Consider the following 16999-nt stretch of genomic DNA (forward strand, 5'->3'; position numbering starts at 1 on the left):
AGATGATGCTCCTTGGGATGTGGACTGAGATCCACTGCTCGGTCAGGGCAGTGTCTGTCACAGCCACATCCTTGCAGACACAAGGCTACTGATGTGCCAAAAAATTAAAACACCCACCCAACTTGGCCCAATGCAGACAGTAAACTCCCTTCTGAAGGCAGCAGCTCTGCTAATATGAAGGGAATTGCTCATTTTAGAATTCAGAATAAAGCTCTAAAATTGCTATAGTGCATGCCAATGCAAACCATAGAACTTCCTGCCCTGGCTTAATCCCCACTAACAAACACCATCCAAAGAGCTCAGTTTTCTCCACACCATGATCTCCCCTCAGCACATCCACACCTGCTCTTGCTTTTCAGCACCATCCTTACAAGAGAGCCTGTACAAAATTTGTGTTTTTCCTTTTCCTCAGCTGTGGCAGAAGGGTGGGCATGGGTTTTATTCACAAGCCACGAGTGCTTGTGCTTTGGAAAGGGTGGCACTCCAACTGTTTACAGCTGTGGAGTGACAATATTTCTCTTACATAACATCTGGCCACAGGCCAGCAAACAAGGTGGACTGGACTTCAAGAGCCTTCAGAGGGGACAAATTCCTGCCTTAGTTAGAAGCTGCTTCTGACTCACCGCAGGCAGCACTTGCACTTCACAACACAGAGAGAGAGAGAGATTTCAAACAAAATCTTAAATTCTGTCAAAGTTGATTCATCTGCTAGAAAAGCTCTTGTCACACAATATGTGAATAACCTTTTCCCTTTTCTTTCCCTTTTGTAAACCAACCCTGACACCTGCTATGGGATTTACCTTTTCATTGTAACCTGTTTTTATTTAGTTTGGTGTAGGAGCCCAGGGGCATGAGTCAATGGGAAGGCAGTTATTACTTACAACAGGGAAACCTGCTGAAATGTTTGGCAACACATGCATTAAATAACTTGAACCTTAGACAGTTCAGTCTATCACATGAATGGTGTTTTTCAGATTAGCAGACTTTTCTACCTTTACCTTCCACTCCTCCTCCTCTGTCACAGAAGGAGGGCCCCTAAATCATATGACAGGATAAAAACGATTGCACAGTGTGAAACACTCCTATTTCCTACTGACGAGGGACAAGCACGTCAAGGCAGAACTCAGAGCCAATCAGAGAAGAGCTGAAATGAACCTTCTGCCTTCTTTCTCTACAGAAACATGGGCCTTTATACTTCTTTTCGTGGTCCTCCTGCTAGTGTGAGTAAAATATTCTTTATTGATTCTCTGCTCCTGCCATTTCTCTCTTTTTGCCATTGCTCACTTTCATACAACTAACCTGCTGAAGAGTAGATGTGATTTTCACTTTTCCAGCATCTAACCAGGCTCTGGGATGTAGCAGAGAAGTCTAAAGACTGTACATGTGAGTGATCTTGCTCCAAGGTTTGGAGTATTCCCATCCAGTTATGACATTACTGCTCAGCATCAAAGAAATAATTGGATAATAACAATGGCAGGTACTGGTTACCATCAGGGTGCTGGCTTCAGTCAGGGTCCTGATCCATCAGGTGATTTTTCACAGACATCCAGCTGTGCCTTCCTGGCTGAGGCTGCTCTGCAGGCAAGCCAATAGAATAAGATCCTCCTGCACATCTGGAGAGCAGCAGAAAGGCACCAGGAGAAGAATATCTGCAGGATCAGTTTTTACTCCTGACTTCTTCCATGGTGCCCAGCTAAGATTCTCCTCAGGGGCACCTGCACCAGGAGGGGTCCTTTGCAGAGGTTTGATTTCCATCCCATGCTCCTCCTCACAGCTCACAGGGTGGAAGGAGTGGAGCACAGAGCAATGTCAGCCGCCTGCTTCTGGTTTTGCAGACAAAATCCCACAGCAGAAATGTACCTCCAGTGCTTCAGGGCAACCCTGCTAATGAGGAAATACTGTCCTTGGCTTTGCTGGTGCCATTCAGCACTGCAGCAGGGCAGGGCTGGTTAAAAACCCCTGATTGATGTGGTGCACATGAGCATGGCCCGTTTGTCTGTCCTGGCAACGCTCCAGCCACAGCAGCTCAGCAAGCTCAGAGTTTTAGCCATATTTTTCAAAATTTTCCTGTGATTTGGATCACTGAAAAGCCTGTTTGGGGCTGGCTCTTACGAAAAACAAAAAAACTAAAACCAAAGCAAACCCCAAACCAAACCATCAAATCCAAAAAAGCCACCCTGAATCTTGATCCAAGCTCTCCTACTTCAGTAACTCTGTGGTTATCTGAGATTACTGGTTACCAGACTTGTGCCTTCTGCAGGCACCTGTAATTCTGTGGTGGCAAAAGGGACTAAACCCAGATCTCTGTGCTCTGATATCAGAGCTAAAATAGAAATTTCACTGCCCATTGACACAGAGAGATTGTTTAGATGTTTCTTGTCCAGCTGGGGCAACACTGTTCCAGTTCACACATGAGGGAACTTCAGGCATTTCTGATTCATACCCATAGTAGGAAGAAGTAATGATTATTCTTTGGATTTACACTGAATGGTCCTTTTCAGTCTGCAGAAAACCCTGACACATTTTACTTGTAGGAGTGTTAGACTACATTTTCCTGGCCATGTTTCAAGTGGTCTAAGCTGGTTTTCCTACAGTATTTCTGGGCTTTGTAACCAGCCCAGCCTGACATTCCTGGTCCTCCCGCAACCTTGGCTACCTATAAACATTACAAATGAGAATCCACAATCATTTGATTCCTAGCACTGAATTAACCTTTGACAAAAAATAGTTAAACATTGACAGACTGTATTCTGTGAATCTTTTCTTCACCTGAACACATCTAGCTCCTCATTTTTCACCTGTCCTGTTTGGACCATAAGTTAGGATCTGCATTTTTTGCTCAGGCAGAAGCTGTGCTGGGGGACACTGATCTCATTTGGGGTCCCCAAAATTTAAAAAACCACATTGGTTATTGTAAGGGAGACCCTCCCTATGTCTCAACCTAGATTTTGGCTTTTCAAATAAGTGTCCTCAAGATCCTGTCCAAGCAACTGCTGCCTCTTGACCTGAAGAGGATCTCTGATAACATCCCCCTGCCAAACCTTCCCTGCTTTTTTTCCCTTCTGCAATGAACTGCTCACTTGGGAAGCTGCAGCTACTAACTAAAACCAAATATTTTGAGGAGCTCTTTCAATACAGCCAAAGACGAGCTTCAAAGGGCTGCAGTCCAGGCCCTTGTTGAGAAAGAGAAAGCCCCAAGGTAGGAGCAAGAACTTCAGAGCTGCCAGGAAGGGTGCTTCAGAGGAAAGAAATTTGCAAGGCTGTCAATAAAATCTAAAGAGAAAACCATCAAGACTAGGCTTCCACTGAGCTAATGCTGGACTAAGGGAAGGAGAACAATTACTGAAATTGAAGTACAGTTTGATGAAAGCCCTCTTTGGGACATAATTCCTGGCATTGCTTTGATTTTTCTTCAATACAAACATGTGAGCTTGGTGTTCCTTCTTCCAGCTGTGTTTTCTGCCTGTCCTTTAGTAGACAATGAGCCCCTTTTAGGACTTTTGCTCAAGATTTCCAGATGCTGTCTCCACAGGTGGTCTGGTGGAAACAATTGCTTTCACACCAAAAGGATCCCTCTGAAGTACTGTGTGAGCCTTACCATGGTTATCAAGTAGTTTTTTACAGAGCAGTTTTCACTTGCTTTTTTTCCGCCACTTGGTCCAACCTCCTCTCTCTCATATCCCAAGGGATGTTGCTGCAGTCTCCATGTTTAGGAGAGTTCACAGTCCCAATGCCACGGTGATGTAACACTGCTCTTTTCTGTCCTACAGATATGGGATCTGGCCATTTGGTCTGTTCAAGAAGTTGGGCATTCCCGGGCCAAGACCCCTGCCTTTCTTTGGGACATCCCTGGAATATCGCAAAGTGAGTGCCTGAAGCTGCCTTTGCTGGCACAGCTGTAGCTGAACAGATACAGAATGCTGATAAGTTATCTCCAAATGCCAGCTCCTCTGTCACGCAGGGCCTGTGCAGAGGTGTGGGGGGTTTGCAGGGGAGGCATCCACAGAAGTGACGCAAAGCTTCTGCGTAAGGGACAATCTGTTTGTACTACTGGAAAACTGTACACACCTCTGTGAAAAACACATGCTAAAGACAAAAGAAACCTGGGAACTCTCTCTTTTCTGGTCAGCAAAGAGGTAACAGGGGCTGGGCCTGGTTGGGTGGCCTCTGCTGCCCGGCACCCCATTCCTGTGGCGCCGGGCAGGTGAGGGGAGTGTGTGGGGGGCTGAAGCCAGGCCAGGCCATGGCTGCCATTTCTGACATCTTGCTGCTACTGGGCCCTGCCTGGCTGCCTCCCCAGGGCCCAGCCAGGTCTGCCAGCCTCAGGAGCAGCCCAGGGCTGGGCCAGCTCAGCCAGGATTCTACCACCATTGAGATTTGCCCAAAACAACTGGGCCAGGGAGAGGAGAAGCCTTCAGCCCCCTCAGGCGGAGTTCCCACCACAAACTACTGGGCCCAGCCAGCTCAAGTGATCATCTGCAGGCGCTGGGCAAGATATTAACCCTCTCAGTGCTTCAATCCTCCTTCAAGTGAGAGAAAGGAACAAAACGCAGGCAGTGTACAGGAGCAACATGAAGACACCAAAGCCAGTGAGGAAGTCCCAGATGGGAGGCATGAGGAGATGTCTTGATCTTAGGGCTGAAATCCTCCTGTAAAGCTATGGAGGAAGATTCTTTTTCCCTGTAATGCATGAAAGTATGGGGAGATGAAAGTGTTCAAATTGTAGATATTGAGCAAAGGGCTCCATGCTAAAGTAAGCAGATGTTAAAGTAGCTGTGATCCCATGAGAACTTTGAACAGAGAAGAGTGATGAAGATCCTGTGCCCCCAGGAATAAGATGATTTCAGAGATAGGTAATGAGAACCTTTGCCTTGAACAGCTCATCTCTAAACCAGTATCCCAGAAGCTGACATGGCCCATAAACACAGCTGTGGGAAAAGCTTGTGGAAAATGGGAGGGATTTCATGATTGCAGATTTCCCCAGGTGGCTGCTTTTTGTGGAAGTTAAAAGCCACAAGAGAACGGTCTTCTTGTGGAGAGACCTCCAGAACATTAACAAGAGGGACCAATACCATTTTTAAATTGCTTTCCACAGGGTTTCCTGGAATTTGACACTGAATGTTTCAAGAAATATGGGAAAATCTGGGGGTGAGTATGAACCACTGATCTCTTCTGAGAGTAAAACTAGAATCTGCTCAAATGGGAGAAAATGTTCATTAGGAAAGCTCCCTTTTCTCCACCTGCAGCCCTGACAGTCCCAACAGGATGAGAACAGCAGAGACAGGGTGCTGCAGGTGGCTTACTTGGAGCCAGGTGACACAAAGCTGTGTCACTGTCACATCATACAGAAACTATTTTGACCAGTGCTGTGAAAAGCAGTTTAAATCTGGTAACAATAGGCCCTCACCTGCCCCTAACAAAATCATCAGCAGAACTATTTACTTCAGTGTGATCTGGAACTGGGAGGTTGGGTTCTTCTGGTTTACCAACAGCAGAGGAATGTGAGTTTGGAGCTGATCCAAAGAATTCCTTGTGCTGCTGATCCCCACCTGCTGCAGCAGAAGCTGCTGCAGTTTATGGCTCTTCTGTTCTAGACACCTCCTCCCATAGCTTTCATCACTGTTGTTATAACTTAGGCTACAACCTTGCATATCCTGCATGATGCATCCACTGCTCCCTACAGCAGCTTTAAGAAATGGAGTCTGGAAAATGTATGTTTGCACAAATGGGTAGAGAGCACAGATCAGCTTAATCTACATCTGTTCCAGGAAAGTCTTCAGAACTGGCAGCTTAAAAAGACAAAAACAAGGACTGAGTTTCATCTCCAAGGATGTCTCAGTGCTGTCAGCCCAAGTCTCCAGACACCCAGCTCAAGAGCCTGAAAGGGGTCGAACAAGTTTCCTTCTAATACTGTAATGTGTTTAAGTGCCTGGAAAAACACAGAGAGTCAGGGGAGGAAGTGAAGACACTTGCTTCATTTAGTATCTGGTCCTTTGAGCAACTGAGCCTTGCTCATTTCCCAGTGAATTTGGAGGGTGTTTATCCCCCTTTACCATTTCCAAAACCAGATGGGAAAAGGTCGGGAGTCCTTTTCCATCTCTACTTTCTACATTTCAATACACAGACAACAGAGCAACAAGGCTGCTGATGAAAGAACATTTGTTCAGCACATGGGCATCCTTACACTTCAATTATCTGGGTTTATTTACCTGGTTCTCTTCTCCCCCCACCAGGATTTACGATGGCAGACAACCCACCCTGGCTGTCACAGACCCCCAGATCATCAAATCTGTGTTGGTTAAAGATTGTTACACCACCTTCACCAACCGCAGGGTAAGAGCACAATTGCTTTGATTGACCACAGAGTCCAGAAAAGTGTAGCAGGACAGAGGCATGCCAAGCATGCTTTGGGAACCAGTGGCTGCACTACAGGGATTGCTGAACACAACCACTGCACGTCACTGTTCCCCTGCCTTACAGCCTGAACTGCTCACAGGGGCTGGCAGAGGGAGCAGACCAAGTCTGTTCCCACACCTATTATATATATTTATGTATATATGGACGGATTTGGGTTTGTGGGAGCATGCAGGAATCTGTAATGGTGCACATGTGCCACCAGCTAGGATGCAGGGATGGGACATGGTGGGTACACACAGACATACAGGTGTTGGACTTGTTCTGGGGCTGGGAATGGCACCTCACAGCAGGTTTAGGGTGGGAAAGGGGTTCCTTTATGGATGTGTGCCTTAAGACAGGCAGCTGCCAGCATCAATGCCACTGGAAGAGCCCAGGAAGGGGCTTGTTTGCCACACTGCCATCCCTGCAAGGAGGCTGCTCCCTTTTCTGGGGTTAACTCCTCCTGTTTTCCCCTGCAGCGCACGGACCTGGCCGGGGTACTGACCAATGCTGTCTCATTAGCTGAAGATGACCATTGGAAAAGGCTCCGTACTGTGCTCTCTCCAACCTTCACCAGTGGGAAACTAAAGGAGGTAAATCAGAAGGGCAGGTACAGACTAAATCAGAGTCAATAAGCAGTGTTTTCAGGCTGAGATTATCACAGGGGTCTGATTTCTTTAGTCAGAGCCTGGCAACTAAGCTGGCCTGTTTGATTAATGCCTAACTGAAACCAGAAAACTCTTAAAATAAAGCCTGAGCAGAGAGATCTTATTTGTAAATATTCATGACATTCCCTGTAGTCTCCATGAGGCTGTGTAAAGGAGTAAAATGTATTGTCCTGAAGTGACCATGCCTGGTTTGTGTTACAGATGTTCCCTATAATGAAGCACTATGGGGAAGCTTTGGTGAAGAATGTTCAAAAGCAAGTGAAAGAGAACAGCTCAATATCTGTAAAGGAGTAAGTAGAGGCTAAGAGCAGCAGGCAGAGCAAACCTTGTTAAAAGTGCTGTGGTTCATTGGCTACCAGCAATGCAGATCTTTCCCTGGGTCAGCCAGGGCTCTGAAAGGAGGAATGGGACTTACTGAAAGCCTGACTGGAAATTTTAAAGGGGAAAATTAAATTGGGATCTTAGGAAATTTCCCAGAGGTAGATAGGAAGGAAAATGCTCCAGCGCAGCTTTGTGAATCCAGAGATCCAAGATGTCCCATCCCAAGCTTGGAACAGGGGGCTGTGCTGGGTGGAACTGGACCACTCCCAGGGCTTGTTTGAAGCAAGGTGTGCTGCCACCCCTCCTCAAGAGGTTAAATGCTAAATTTCACATGCTGTCCTGCCACCAACCCATTCCATGCTGTTGTAAAATCCTTGAAAAAGCTGTCTGACTTCGAAACCTGTGCAGGCTGGAAACAAAAGCCCTCTAAAAATCTATCCCCTTCTCTAGAAGTGCTGTTCAGTGCCACATAGCCAATTTTCTCTTCAAACCTAAGGCAGGAGGTCTTCTGAGACTTTATATTTGAATGTCACATAGACATGAGGAAAAAAATATATTCATTCAGTCGAAATATTTAACCACAGTCTATGTTTTTCTACCTTCCATCAGCATCTTTGGGAGCTACAGCATGGATGTGGTCACCAGCACTTCCTTTGGTGTGAACATTGACTCCATGAACAACCCCAAGGACCCCTTTGTCAGAGAGATGAAGAAACTGGTCAAGTTTGACTTTTTTAACCCAGTCTTCATCTTGTCATGTAAGTGACTCCAGGTTTTGCTTGGATAACTTCCCTTGCTAGGAATGAAGTCCTACTGTCCCTTGTCTCATCATTTCCTCCTTATGACCTTCATGTTGAAACCCTGAGGATGAGACAGGTAAAAGCTTCCTCCACATTTGGCATCCCCAGTGCAAGAGACTTATGAACCACCCAGAAATATTCAGTTAAGTGCTGGGAAATTATTTAAAGGTTGAAAAGCAAGTGAGGCTTGAGGAGAGCACTGCTATCTGAAATGCATTTTCTGGAAGTGAGTGCTTAGTGGGGACTGTAATTAGATGCAATTTCCTCCAGTGCAATAGCTTAGCAGCAATGGACCTTAAATTAATGTCAGATACCTTGCTGAAACCCAGGCAAAGTTTGGATCTGTCCACAGAGGAGGTTCTGGTGCTGTAGATTTCATGAAACTATAGAGAATATCAAGATCCAGTTTCTACGAGGAAGGAAAAGCTTTGAAAGGGACTTGAAATTGTTTGCAGGATCACAGCAAGGCAGTGAACAGCTCAGCCTGAACAAAGAACTCAGAATTTTTAGTATTTCTCTTGTGAGCCACATGCATGTTGTGTCCAGAAGTAACCTGTCCTTAGAAAACAGAGCCTTAGAAATAGGAGGTGGAACATGCCTTGGTCTTCTCTTAAATGAATGATTATACCCAGCTTGGTTGTGCCCATGTGACACAAAAACTATTCCAAGGGAATGGAACAGAGGGGAATAAAAGGAAAAAAAGTCCATGCTTTTCTCATCTAAATAAATTAAAAAAGGAAATAAATTCCCAGTAGCATCCACAGCTATCAGGGGGGGGTTTATTTAAAGAGTGCAATCTAATTTTCTGTTTGTTTTTCAGTTGCTTTCCCATTCCTTATTCCTATCATGGCCAAAATGAATGTAAACATCTTCCCCAGTGATGCTGTAGATTTTTTTATGAGATCCCTTGCCAAAATTAAGCAGGATCGTGAAAAGGAGACTCATAAGGTGAGTGGGAATTTAAGAGCAATTGTGGCAGAAAGCACACTGAAGTGAGATATAATTAGGGTGATGATATCAAAGGTGAAGCCAAAGTACAATGACTCAACAAAACCCTGAGCCTACTCAAGTGTAAACACTTCATTTTAATACTGTCAGAAAAGCCCCACCTGACCCGTCCTGGCAGAGAATCAGGGGGACTTTGTACATCCGTGATCTGAAGCTAAATCCAGATAAAGGCTCAGCAGAATTGGACTAACCTCAGTCTGCAGCACTTGTAATGAGAGAGTGAGAGACTCCCTGAAGAAGATTAGGCAGAGGAGGAGCAAGTGCAGAGTAAGCAGCACATGAATAGCAAAATCACCTTTAGGGTTGTGCCTTCCCCTCTTGCTTTTCAAAAACTGCAGCTTGCTTCCTGACCAAATTCTGCCTTTTAGAGTTTGGATCCCTTTACCCAAATTCATTCAAGACACTGCTCTTCCACCCAATGGCTTAATGGACAGTACAGACAGGTTTCCAAAATAAAAAGCAAGTGTTACATTTTTCAATAAGGAAGTAGTGTGCATTTTGGGGATGCCTTGAGTCTAAAACTTGTGCTTAGGCTATGAAATCTGCCTATCTAAGCCCTCCAAGAAAGCTGTCACCAAAGAGACTCTGCTGCTTTCCCTCCCAGGGCAGGGTAGATTTCCTGCAGCTGATGATTGAATCCCAGCGCTCAGCCAGCCACGACAACAAAGAAGCAAATAACTCATATAAAGGTAACAACAGCCAATTCCTCATCATGGGCATGGGGCTGTAGGAAAGAGGAGAATATGGGGAGGTGTTTGTGTTACCGTCATCTTCACCAACCAGCTCCAGATGGAGCTCTGTCTCCTGGTGCCAGCACCAGGTACTAAGATCCTGGGCGCAGGACTGCTTGTCAGTTATTTATGCCCAGGAAATCACCTGCCTCCTCTATCAAATGGATTTTTCCAGGCAGGTAGAGCAGTTATTAAAGCCTTATCAGAAAAGAACTGCAACAAACCTGCCTCAACACCACCTGCTGCTGCCTGCTCCTTGCTGAGACCATCAGCCAACACAGCTTTTCTCATCTCCCCACAGCCCTGACCGACATAGAGGTCCTGGCCCAGGCATTCATCTTCATCTTTGCTGGGTATGAGCCCACCAGCAACACCTTAGGTTTCCTGGCCTACGAGCTGGCCATGCACCCTGATGTGCAGGAAAAGGTGGTGCAGGAGATCGACTCAGTCCTGCCCAACAAGGTAAGGAGGACCCTGAGTGATGGGGAGGACTCTGACCCTGCAGGCCTCCTAGTTCAGTCAGGGCAATGAGACATCTTTAGCTCCTAAACACCATGGATTTTCCAAGAGATCTGGCAGGCACACACTCAGACAACTCAGCCCTGCAGTGGTTTTCTTTTGGCAGCTGGAACCTTTCAGCCACCCCAACTTCTCAAACCCATTTGCCACACTCTGCAGAAGAGGATGTGGATTTCCAAGCATTTCCATGACTCAGAGGTGGAAAAATGAAACCAATTGCTCAATTTCTACCTTGCATTTTGTTTTTCAGTGAGTCTGAGTCAAATTTGGGGCAGTGGGGGTTGGGGATACTCTGGTTCCTACAGCCATTTTAGGACAATCCAGTTCTGATGCCAGCATACCTGGTCACCTTCCTCATGTTGTCCTGCAGGCTCCTCTCACGTATGAAGCAATTATGAAATTGGAATATCTTGACATGACAGTGAATGAAACCCTCAGGGTCTATCCCCTTGGGGGGCGGATTGAGAGAACCTGCAAGAAAGACGTGGAGATAAATGGAGTGACCATTCCCAAAGGAGTCGTGGTCACAATCCCACCCTATGTCCTGCACCGCGACCCCGAGTACTGGCCCAACCCAGACGAGTTCAGGCCAGAAAGGTACAAAAAGCTTAATGAAAGGGAAGAAATATCACACTGCTTTTTCCTCAGTAATTAAGCATTAATCTCTGATTAGCTTCCTAATGGTGCTCTTCCTATCTTTTTACAAACAATACGGATGAGAAATTGCAGGCTCGTGGGAATGTCATTTTAAAAGGAAATTGAGCTTTGTGCTTAAAGCAGGGTTTCAAACAACATAATCTTCTTGGGAGAATATCACTGCTACCTCACAGGATCTTGTACCCAGTTTTTAAGCTGCCTGAGAGAGGGGAAATTTGGAGGTTTTGTAACTGCTGGCCATCCTCTGTATAATCCTTCTTGTTGAACCTGCTCCCTTCATACAAGCTTCTACTAAATATGCCAGACTCGATCCTTCCAGAATTGCTTTCCCTCCTTGTTTTCAAGGATAACCTTCCCTAGCTGGTTATTTTTGTAATTGATATCTGCTTCTCAGTCCCAGAGAAACTGAAGCCATAGGCTGCTCCTAACCAAAACAATTTCGGGTTCTTCTCTCTCTAAATACCACAGACAGGAAATATCTGTCTCTGTGGGAGAGGATGTTGCCTGGATTTTCACCTTGCTTCCTATTTCCACTAATCTGGATGGAGAGAATTAAAATCAAACCCTCAAGTGGGACTCCACCCTGTCCCCAATAAGGGCTTGGTCACAGCACTCAGTTTTGGGAGTAGACTGAGACACTTCAGGAAAAACCCAAACCAGGCTCTGCAGGGCAGCAGTGAGAGATCCCAGGATAAATTGGATGTGTAGGTTTTGTCGTTTTGCTGCCTTCATTTCCTTTCCCCAACCATCCTCCAGGTTCAGTAAGGAGAACAAGGAGTCCATAGACCCATACACATACCTGCCCTTTGGGGCTGGGCCCAGGAACTGCATTGGGATGAGGTTTGCTCTCCTGATTCTGAAAGTTGCCATCGTCTCCCTGCTGCAGCATTTCACCTTCCAGACCTGCAAAGAGACTCAGGTGAGGGGCACATGGAGGGAGCTGGGTGCCAATGCCAGATATTTCACATTTCCAGGCGCTGCAGATCCAGCTGTGCCTGAACCTCTCATCCCTGCATGTTTAACTTATCCATCTCCACCTGTGCTTTCCCTCTCATTGTTGCAGATCCCAATCAAGCTGAGTTCAGTGGGGCTCCTAACACCAGAGCACCCAATTATTCTGAAATTGGTGCCCCGGACCGAGCCTGCCAAGAACTGAAACCCAGCCACAGCCCCCAACACACAGGGACTGCCATGCTAACAAAGGGATCACACATCTCAGGAAATCTCTCCTACACATACAGACACAGAAGAACAGCTCCAGATAATTCTGGAAGCAATTACTACATATTTACTAATAAACATAACTGTCAGAAACGTGACATGAATCACTGGGCAGTGACAACACACAGTCCCCTTAATTTTGATTGCAAAACAAGAATAAATCCAAATGAGAATCTGATCATCGACTTCAAAAGGGACTTCTCCATCTGGAGGGAAGGAATTACTGCCACATCCAAAAAAGCACAAGGTGTGATGGAAATTCCAGCTGCCAGACCTCACTGGCCAGGGACGGGTGCTGTTTTTCTGGGTGTATTGATGCTTGAAATTTCATGTATTCTGATTGAGACGACTGATGTGGACTACACATCCTAGTTACCAACCCTCTCCTGTGCCATGTGTTAATTAAACTAAAGTGTGTACAAATACTGTCATTAAAAATGTTTGAGAGCTGCTCTGTGTTGTGTATAGTGGCTGATCACTTCCTATTTAAAACCCGCATTCAGCCTCAACCCTTGAAATCATCCATGTACATTGCTTTCCACTTAATTTAATGAATCTGATCCTTCATTTAACACCATCAAACCCTCCCATTTGTACAGTATTTTGCAAACACTCCAGCTCCCACCTCTTACTTTGATTAAGAGGGTGCCTTCAGTTCAGCCCTGGCCAACCCTTTCCCGTGCTGGAGTGACAGAGGATGGATTAGAGAGAGCAGCAGCTCCCAGGAGGAGAGGACAGCCCTGCAGGAGGGCCAGTGCTCCTGGAGGAATGGCCTGCACACAGCCTGGAGCTGAGCCTTTGCTCCCAGAGCCATGGATGAGGTTTAGTCATTGCTTGTGGTGGGGTTTTAGGTGCTTTGAGCTGCTCCTGTCATCAACAGGATGCTCTGCCCCAATGGCTCATGCCATCCCTGGCCATTTAAACAGGGAACATCCAAAAGCAGGTGGGAGGTTCTCCCAAATCCAGGTTTCCCACCCCAGTAAATTGTGCTGGTCTTGACACCTACCAACCAAAAGAGACAGTAGTGAAATGGGAAAGGTTTCTACAAGAGCTGTGGGATTCACATTCTCTGAACCTGAGAGAAGCAGAGAAAAGAATGATGAAAACAATTCCTGTCTCATTTGCTGCTGCTGTGTTGTGCCAAAGTAGAATGCAAAATGGAGATTGTTTACCCACAGTGATGTGTTTTGTTTCCTTGGCCTATCAGGGCCAAGTGTGTGTCCAGACTGTTGGTCAGGAGACAGTCACAGGATTTTGTTCAGTTGAGTTCTTGTTCAGTTAGTTTTGATGTAGTATAATGTAGTGCAATAGAGTATAGAATAATATAGTATAATAAAGTAATTAATTCGCCTTCTGATATCATGGAGTCTTCCTCATCATTCCTCCTGCAAATCAGGTGAAATTTCACTGATGAAGAGCTGCAAATCAAATCAAGTCATTCTGTAACTTTCTCCTGGCACCCCTCATTCCAAGGCATCATTCGCTGGATCATGGCCTGTAATTTTCTCCTGTGGCAATGTGTTTTCTCTTTAGTCTAGCACAAAACTTGCACAAAACTGTGACATGACCCAAATGCTGTCATCCCACATAGCACAAATTTATTCAACAGTTCAGGTCCATTTTTTATCAATGACTATTCAGCAGTTTGGGAGTGGACATGCAACAGCACAGTGAATTCCTCATCCCTGGAAATCCCCAAATCAAAGCTGTCCATTTTTCTGGAAGATACAGCGACATTCACCAGGCTCTAATTCAAGAGTAAGCAGCTTGTGCTGTCCCAAAAGGCAGATAAAACAATTATAGTGCTCCCTTCTGATTCATCATCTGTGATAGACTGTTTGGGCTGTGCTGTGTACACAGCAAGGCTCTGAGGAGTGCTGCCAATGAGGCCCTGCCTCAGTTTAATCTGTTGCCCATCTCTTACCAGGGGTTAAAAACCATCCCTGGAAGAGCTGGGCCTGTCTGACTGGCTGTGATGCTGCAGTGGCTCTGATGGGCAGAGGGCAAAGCATGGACAAATCAGTTTAAAAAAGGCATTTTTCTGTAGAACCCAGTGCCAGGCAAAACTAACACAGGTTCAAAGAAAGAGAAAGAAAGGGGAAAGTATCATGAAAGCAGCACATCACTTACATGCCAGAGAGCTGATTTGAAGTGATGAAAAATCATTCTGGCACCTGATGAGCAAACCCAGGTGCCTTTGCCAGAAGCACAAAGGGTTAATCCAGCCACACCCCAAGCCTGGCAGTTCCTTCCCTGCACGGGGCTCTCTGGGAATGAAGTCATTAAGTGCAACTGTACAGATCATTCTTCCAAATGTGAAAAATGTGACTAATTTTCCGGCTTCAGCCAATTATGACCTGCCAGGACTATCATAACAGCCCATAAATAATCCGTAACAAAATCATGGTAATGAGTCTTCTAGAAGAAAATTAGATCCTCCGTGTCTTAACTCCATAAAAGTACTCTGCTTTTAAGGGCTGCCTCCATCATTCCCAGCACTTCCCATTGCTTTGCTGGTCACCCCTCAGAAGTGACTTTGGCCAGGAGTCTGCCAGTCCTGAGCGTCCATCAGATTTCACTGGTTTGGCTGTTTCCACTTTAAATCGGGCATAGCACTCTTGAACTCACCCCCTGAACCGTTTTTGCTGATAAAACATTTATTTTATCTGGACTCCTTGCTGATTCATAAAATCAAAGAATCTTTATAGTTGGAAAAGGCCTCTAAGATCATCAAACCCAGCCATTAACTCACCACCACGCTCACCACTGAATCATATAAACCATGTCCCCAGGTGCCACAAACACTTTCTTTGAACACTTCCAGGGATGGAGATTCCCTCACTGCCCTGGGCAGTCTGTGCCAGTGCTTGAGCACTGTTCTACACACCCTTGGCAGGCCTGGGACATGGAATTGCCCCAGAATAACTGAGTCTCATCAGAGGAAAGAAAAAAGTGTAAAGTAAAAATGAATTGTGGGGACGCTTCTGTTTCCCTTCCCTATCCAAATCCTCCCAAAACCCAAGTAAGAAGGAAAAAAGAACGAAGGAAATTTTTGTTTTTCATCCTTTTAAATCACATAGAGTTTTCTCAAAGGCTTTACAACCTTGTCTCAGAGAAGTTCTTTTCACATCACTGCAGTGTAACAGACTCACACCCAGGGAAACACCAGCATCACTCATAACTCCTGTAAATATGCAGAAATATATTCCCCTTAACACAGGAAGGACCTTTCCACAGGAGGTTTGTATCCCATGGGATGAGAACTGTTATTGCATCAGTCCTGGTGAAAGACAAAAGGTGGTTTTAAGTGGGGAGATTTGTTTTCTGTTTTCCAGTTAACTACAGCAGAATCATCCTCACTCTTAACTTGCCTAAATGTTGCAATGCTTCCAGTTGACTGCAATGACCAAATGGATGTTATGAAAAACAGATTTCCTGCTAACAGTGAGGGAAAGTTTCATGTGCTTCACACAGCTATGAGATATTTCAGTTATGAGATATTTCAACACCAGGCTGAGCCCTGACAGAGAGAAGAATGGTCTGACTATTAGCAAACTAAGTGTCCCTGAAGTACTGAAGTCTTTTGCAATTCTGCTGTGCCTTTAAAGTGAAGAATGAAAGATTTCCAGGCACATTTCACCTGAAAGGAAGAACAGGCAGCATGGCTCCTTTTACCTCGACAGAGGAACAGTTTCTCTGGCACCAGGAGCCTGCAAGTCTAGGGACACAAGTGGAAAAGGCAGCACAAGCAGGGCTGGATTGATCTCATTCCCTTCTTCCTCTCTCCATCTCCCTGGTAGAAGTAACAAGCCAACTTAGGGAATTACCAGACAGATTGGGAACATGGAAAACCTGTGGCTGAATTTATGCAACGACATCACTTTTCTGTGCTGTAATGGAGAGAATTAGACATATTGAATTGCTCACCACACAGATATGGAATTTTGAAAGCCCTTACTATTGCACAAATGTTGACAGGATATTTTATTTACTGCATCATTAAAGGTTAAAGAGACTCGTTCTCTGGAGGATTCATTTTTTCAACTCTTAATATCAATTAAAGCTAATTTCAGCTCTAACCAATGATTAACATAAAATATGGAAAAAGCTCTAACTGAGCATTTCTGTTCATTGCTCCAATTCTCTGGTATTGCTGGGGCACTTTATAGGTACTGATGCAGCTCTGCATCACCCATGACACACATGATTTTCCTCTCCAAGGTTTTTTTTTGTTTGTTTTGTTCATGAAAATGTTGCAAATATGTTCAAAATGCCTTTAATGATTTGGAACAAAATTCTTATTTAACCATTTCATAGCAGATGATCAGGGATGTTCTCCATAGAGTTGCCTACATGGCTGGGTACAATGTCTGGATACAAATGTCCCTTGTTCCAAGGCCTGCAGCTTCCATATTATTCATATATATAATAAATTAGCCCACTTTGAGGTACTTGTGCAGCCACAAGTTTGCAAATGGAGTGGGGAAGACACTGTAACTGTTCAAGGGAAAATGAAAAACCTTGCCTGCCACTTATGAGCTGAAGCCAGGCCAGCACAGCTGGATGCATTTACCCATCTTCACTTGACAAAATACTGATTCCATCCACACAGCACAGAGAGCCCAGGAAAATAAGCTACAATTCATCTGCTGGACAGAATCAGAGGTTTGTGCAGCCC

The 16999-nt window shown here is 45.3% G+C and overlaps 1 protein-coding gene across 1 annotated transcript; it reads left to right on the top strand.

Annotated features, from left to right (window-relative positions):
• Nucleotides 1-1060: 1060 nt before the first annotated feature.
• LOC134426600 (cytochrome P450 3A9-like) lies at nt 1061-12773 on the top strand. Its single transcript, XM_063171735.1, has 13 exons — nt 1061-1220; nt 3771-3864; nt 5096-5148; nt 6234-6333; nt 6876-6989; nt 7266-7354; nt 7995-8143; nt 9006-9133; nt 9798-9882; nt 10226-10386; nt 10814-11040; nt 11857-12019; nt 12164-12773. Exons 1-13 carry the CDS (start codon nt 1150-1152, stop codon nt 12254-12256), a joined length of 1527 nt encoding a protein of 508 aa, XP_063027805.1. The 5' UTR covers nt 1061-1149; the 3' UTR covers nt 12257-12773.
• The last annotated feature ends 4226 nt before the right edge of the window (nt 12774-16999 follow it).

The sequence above is a fragment of the Melospiza melodia genome, chromosome 18, assembly GCF_035770615.1.
Source record: "Melospiza melodia melodia isolate bMelMel2 chromosome 18, bMelMel2.pri, whole genome shotgun sequence".
Classification (NCBI taxonomy): domain Eukaryota; kingdom Metazoa; phylum Chordata; class Aves; order Passeriformes; family Passerellidae; genus Melospiza; species Melospiza melodia.

Coding starts and splice junctions, on each gene's coding strand:
- LOC134426600 (XM_063171735.1), top strand. CDS start 1,150: ATGAACCTTCTGCCTTCTTTCTCTACAGAAACATGGGCCTTTATACTT. Junction 1,221..3,770: donor TTCGTGGTCCTCCTGCTAGT/GTGAGTAAAATA, acceptor TCTGTCCTACAG/ATATGGGATCTGGCCATTTG. Junction 7,355..7,994: donor AGCTCAATATCTGTAAAGGA/GTAAGTAGAGGC, acceptor ACCTTCCATCAG/CATCTTTGGGAGCTACAGCA.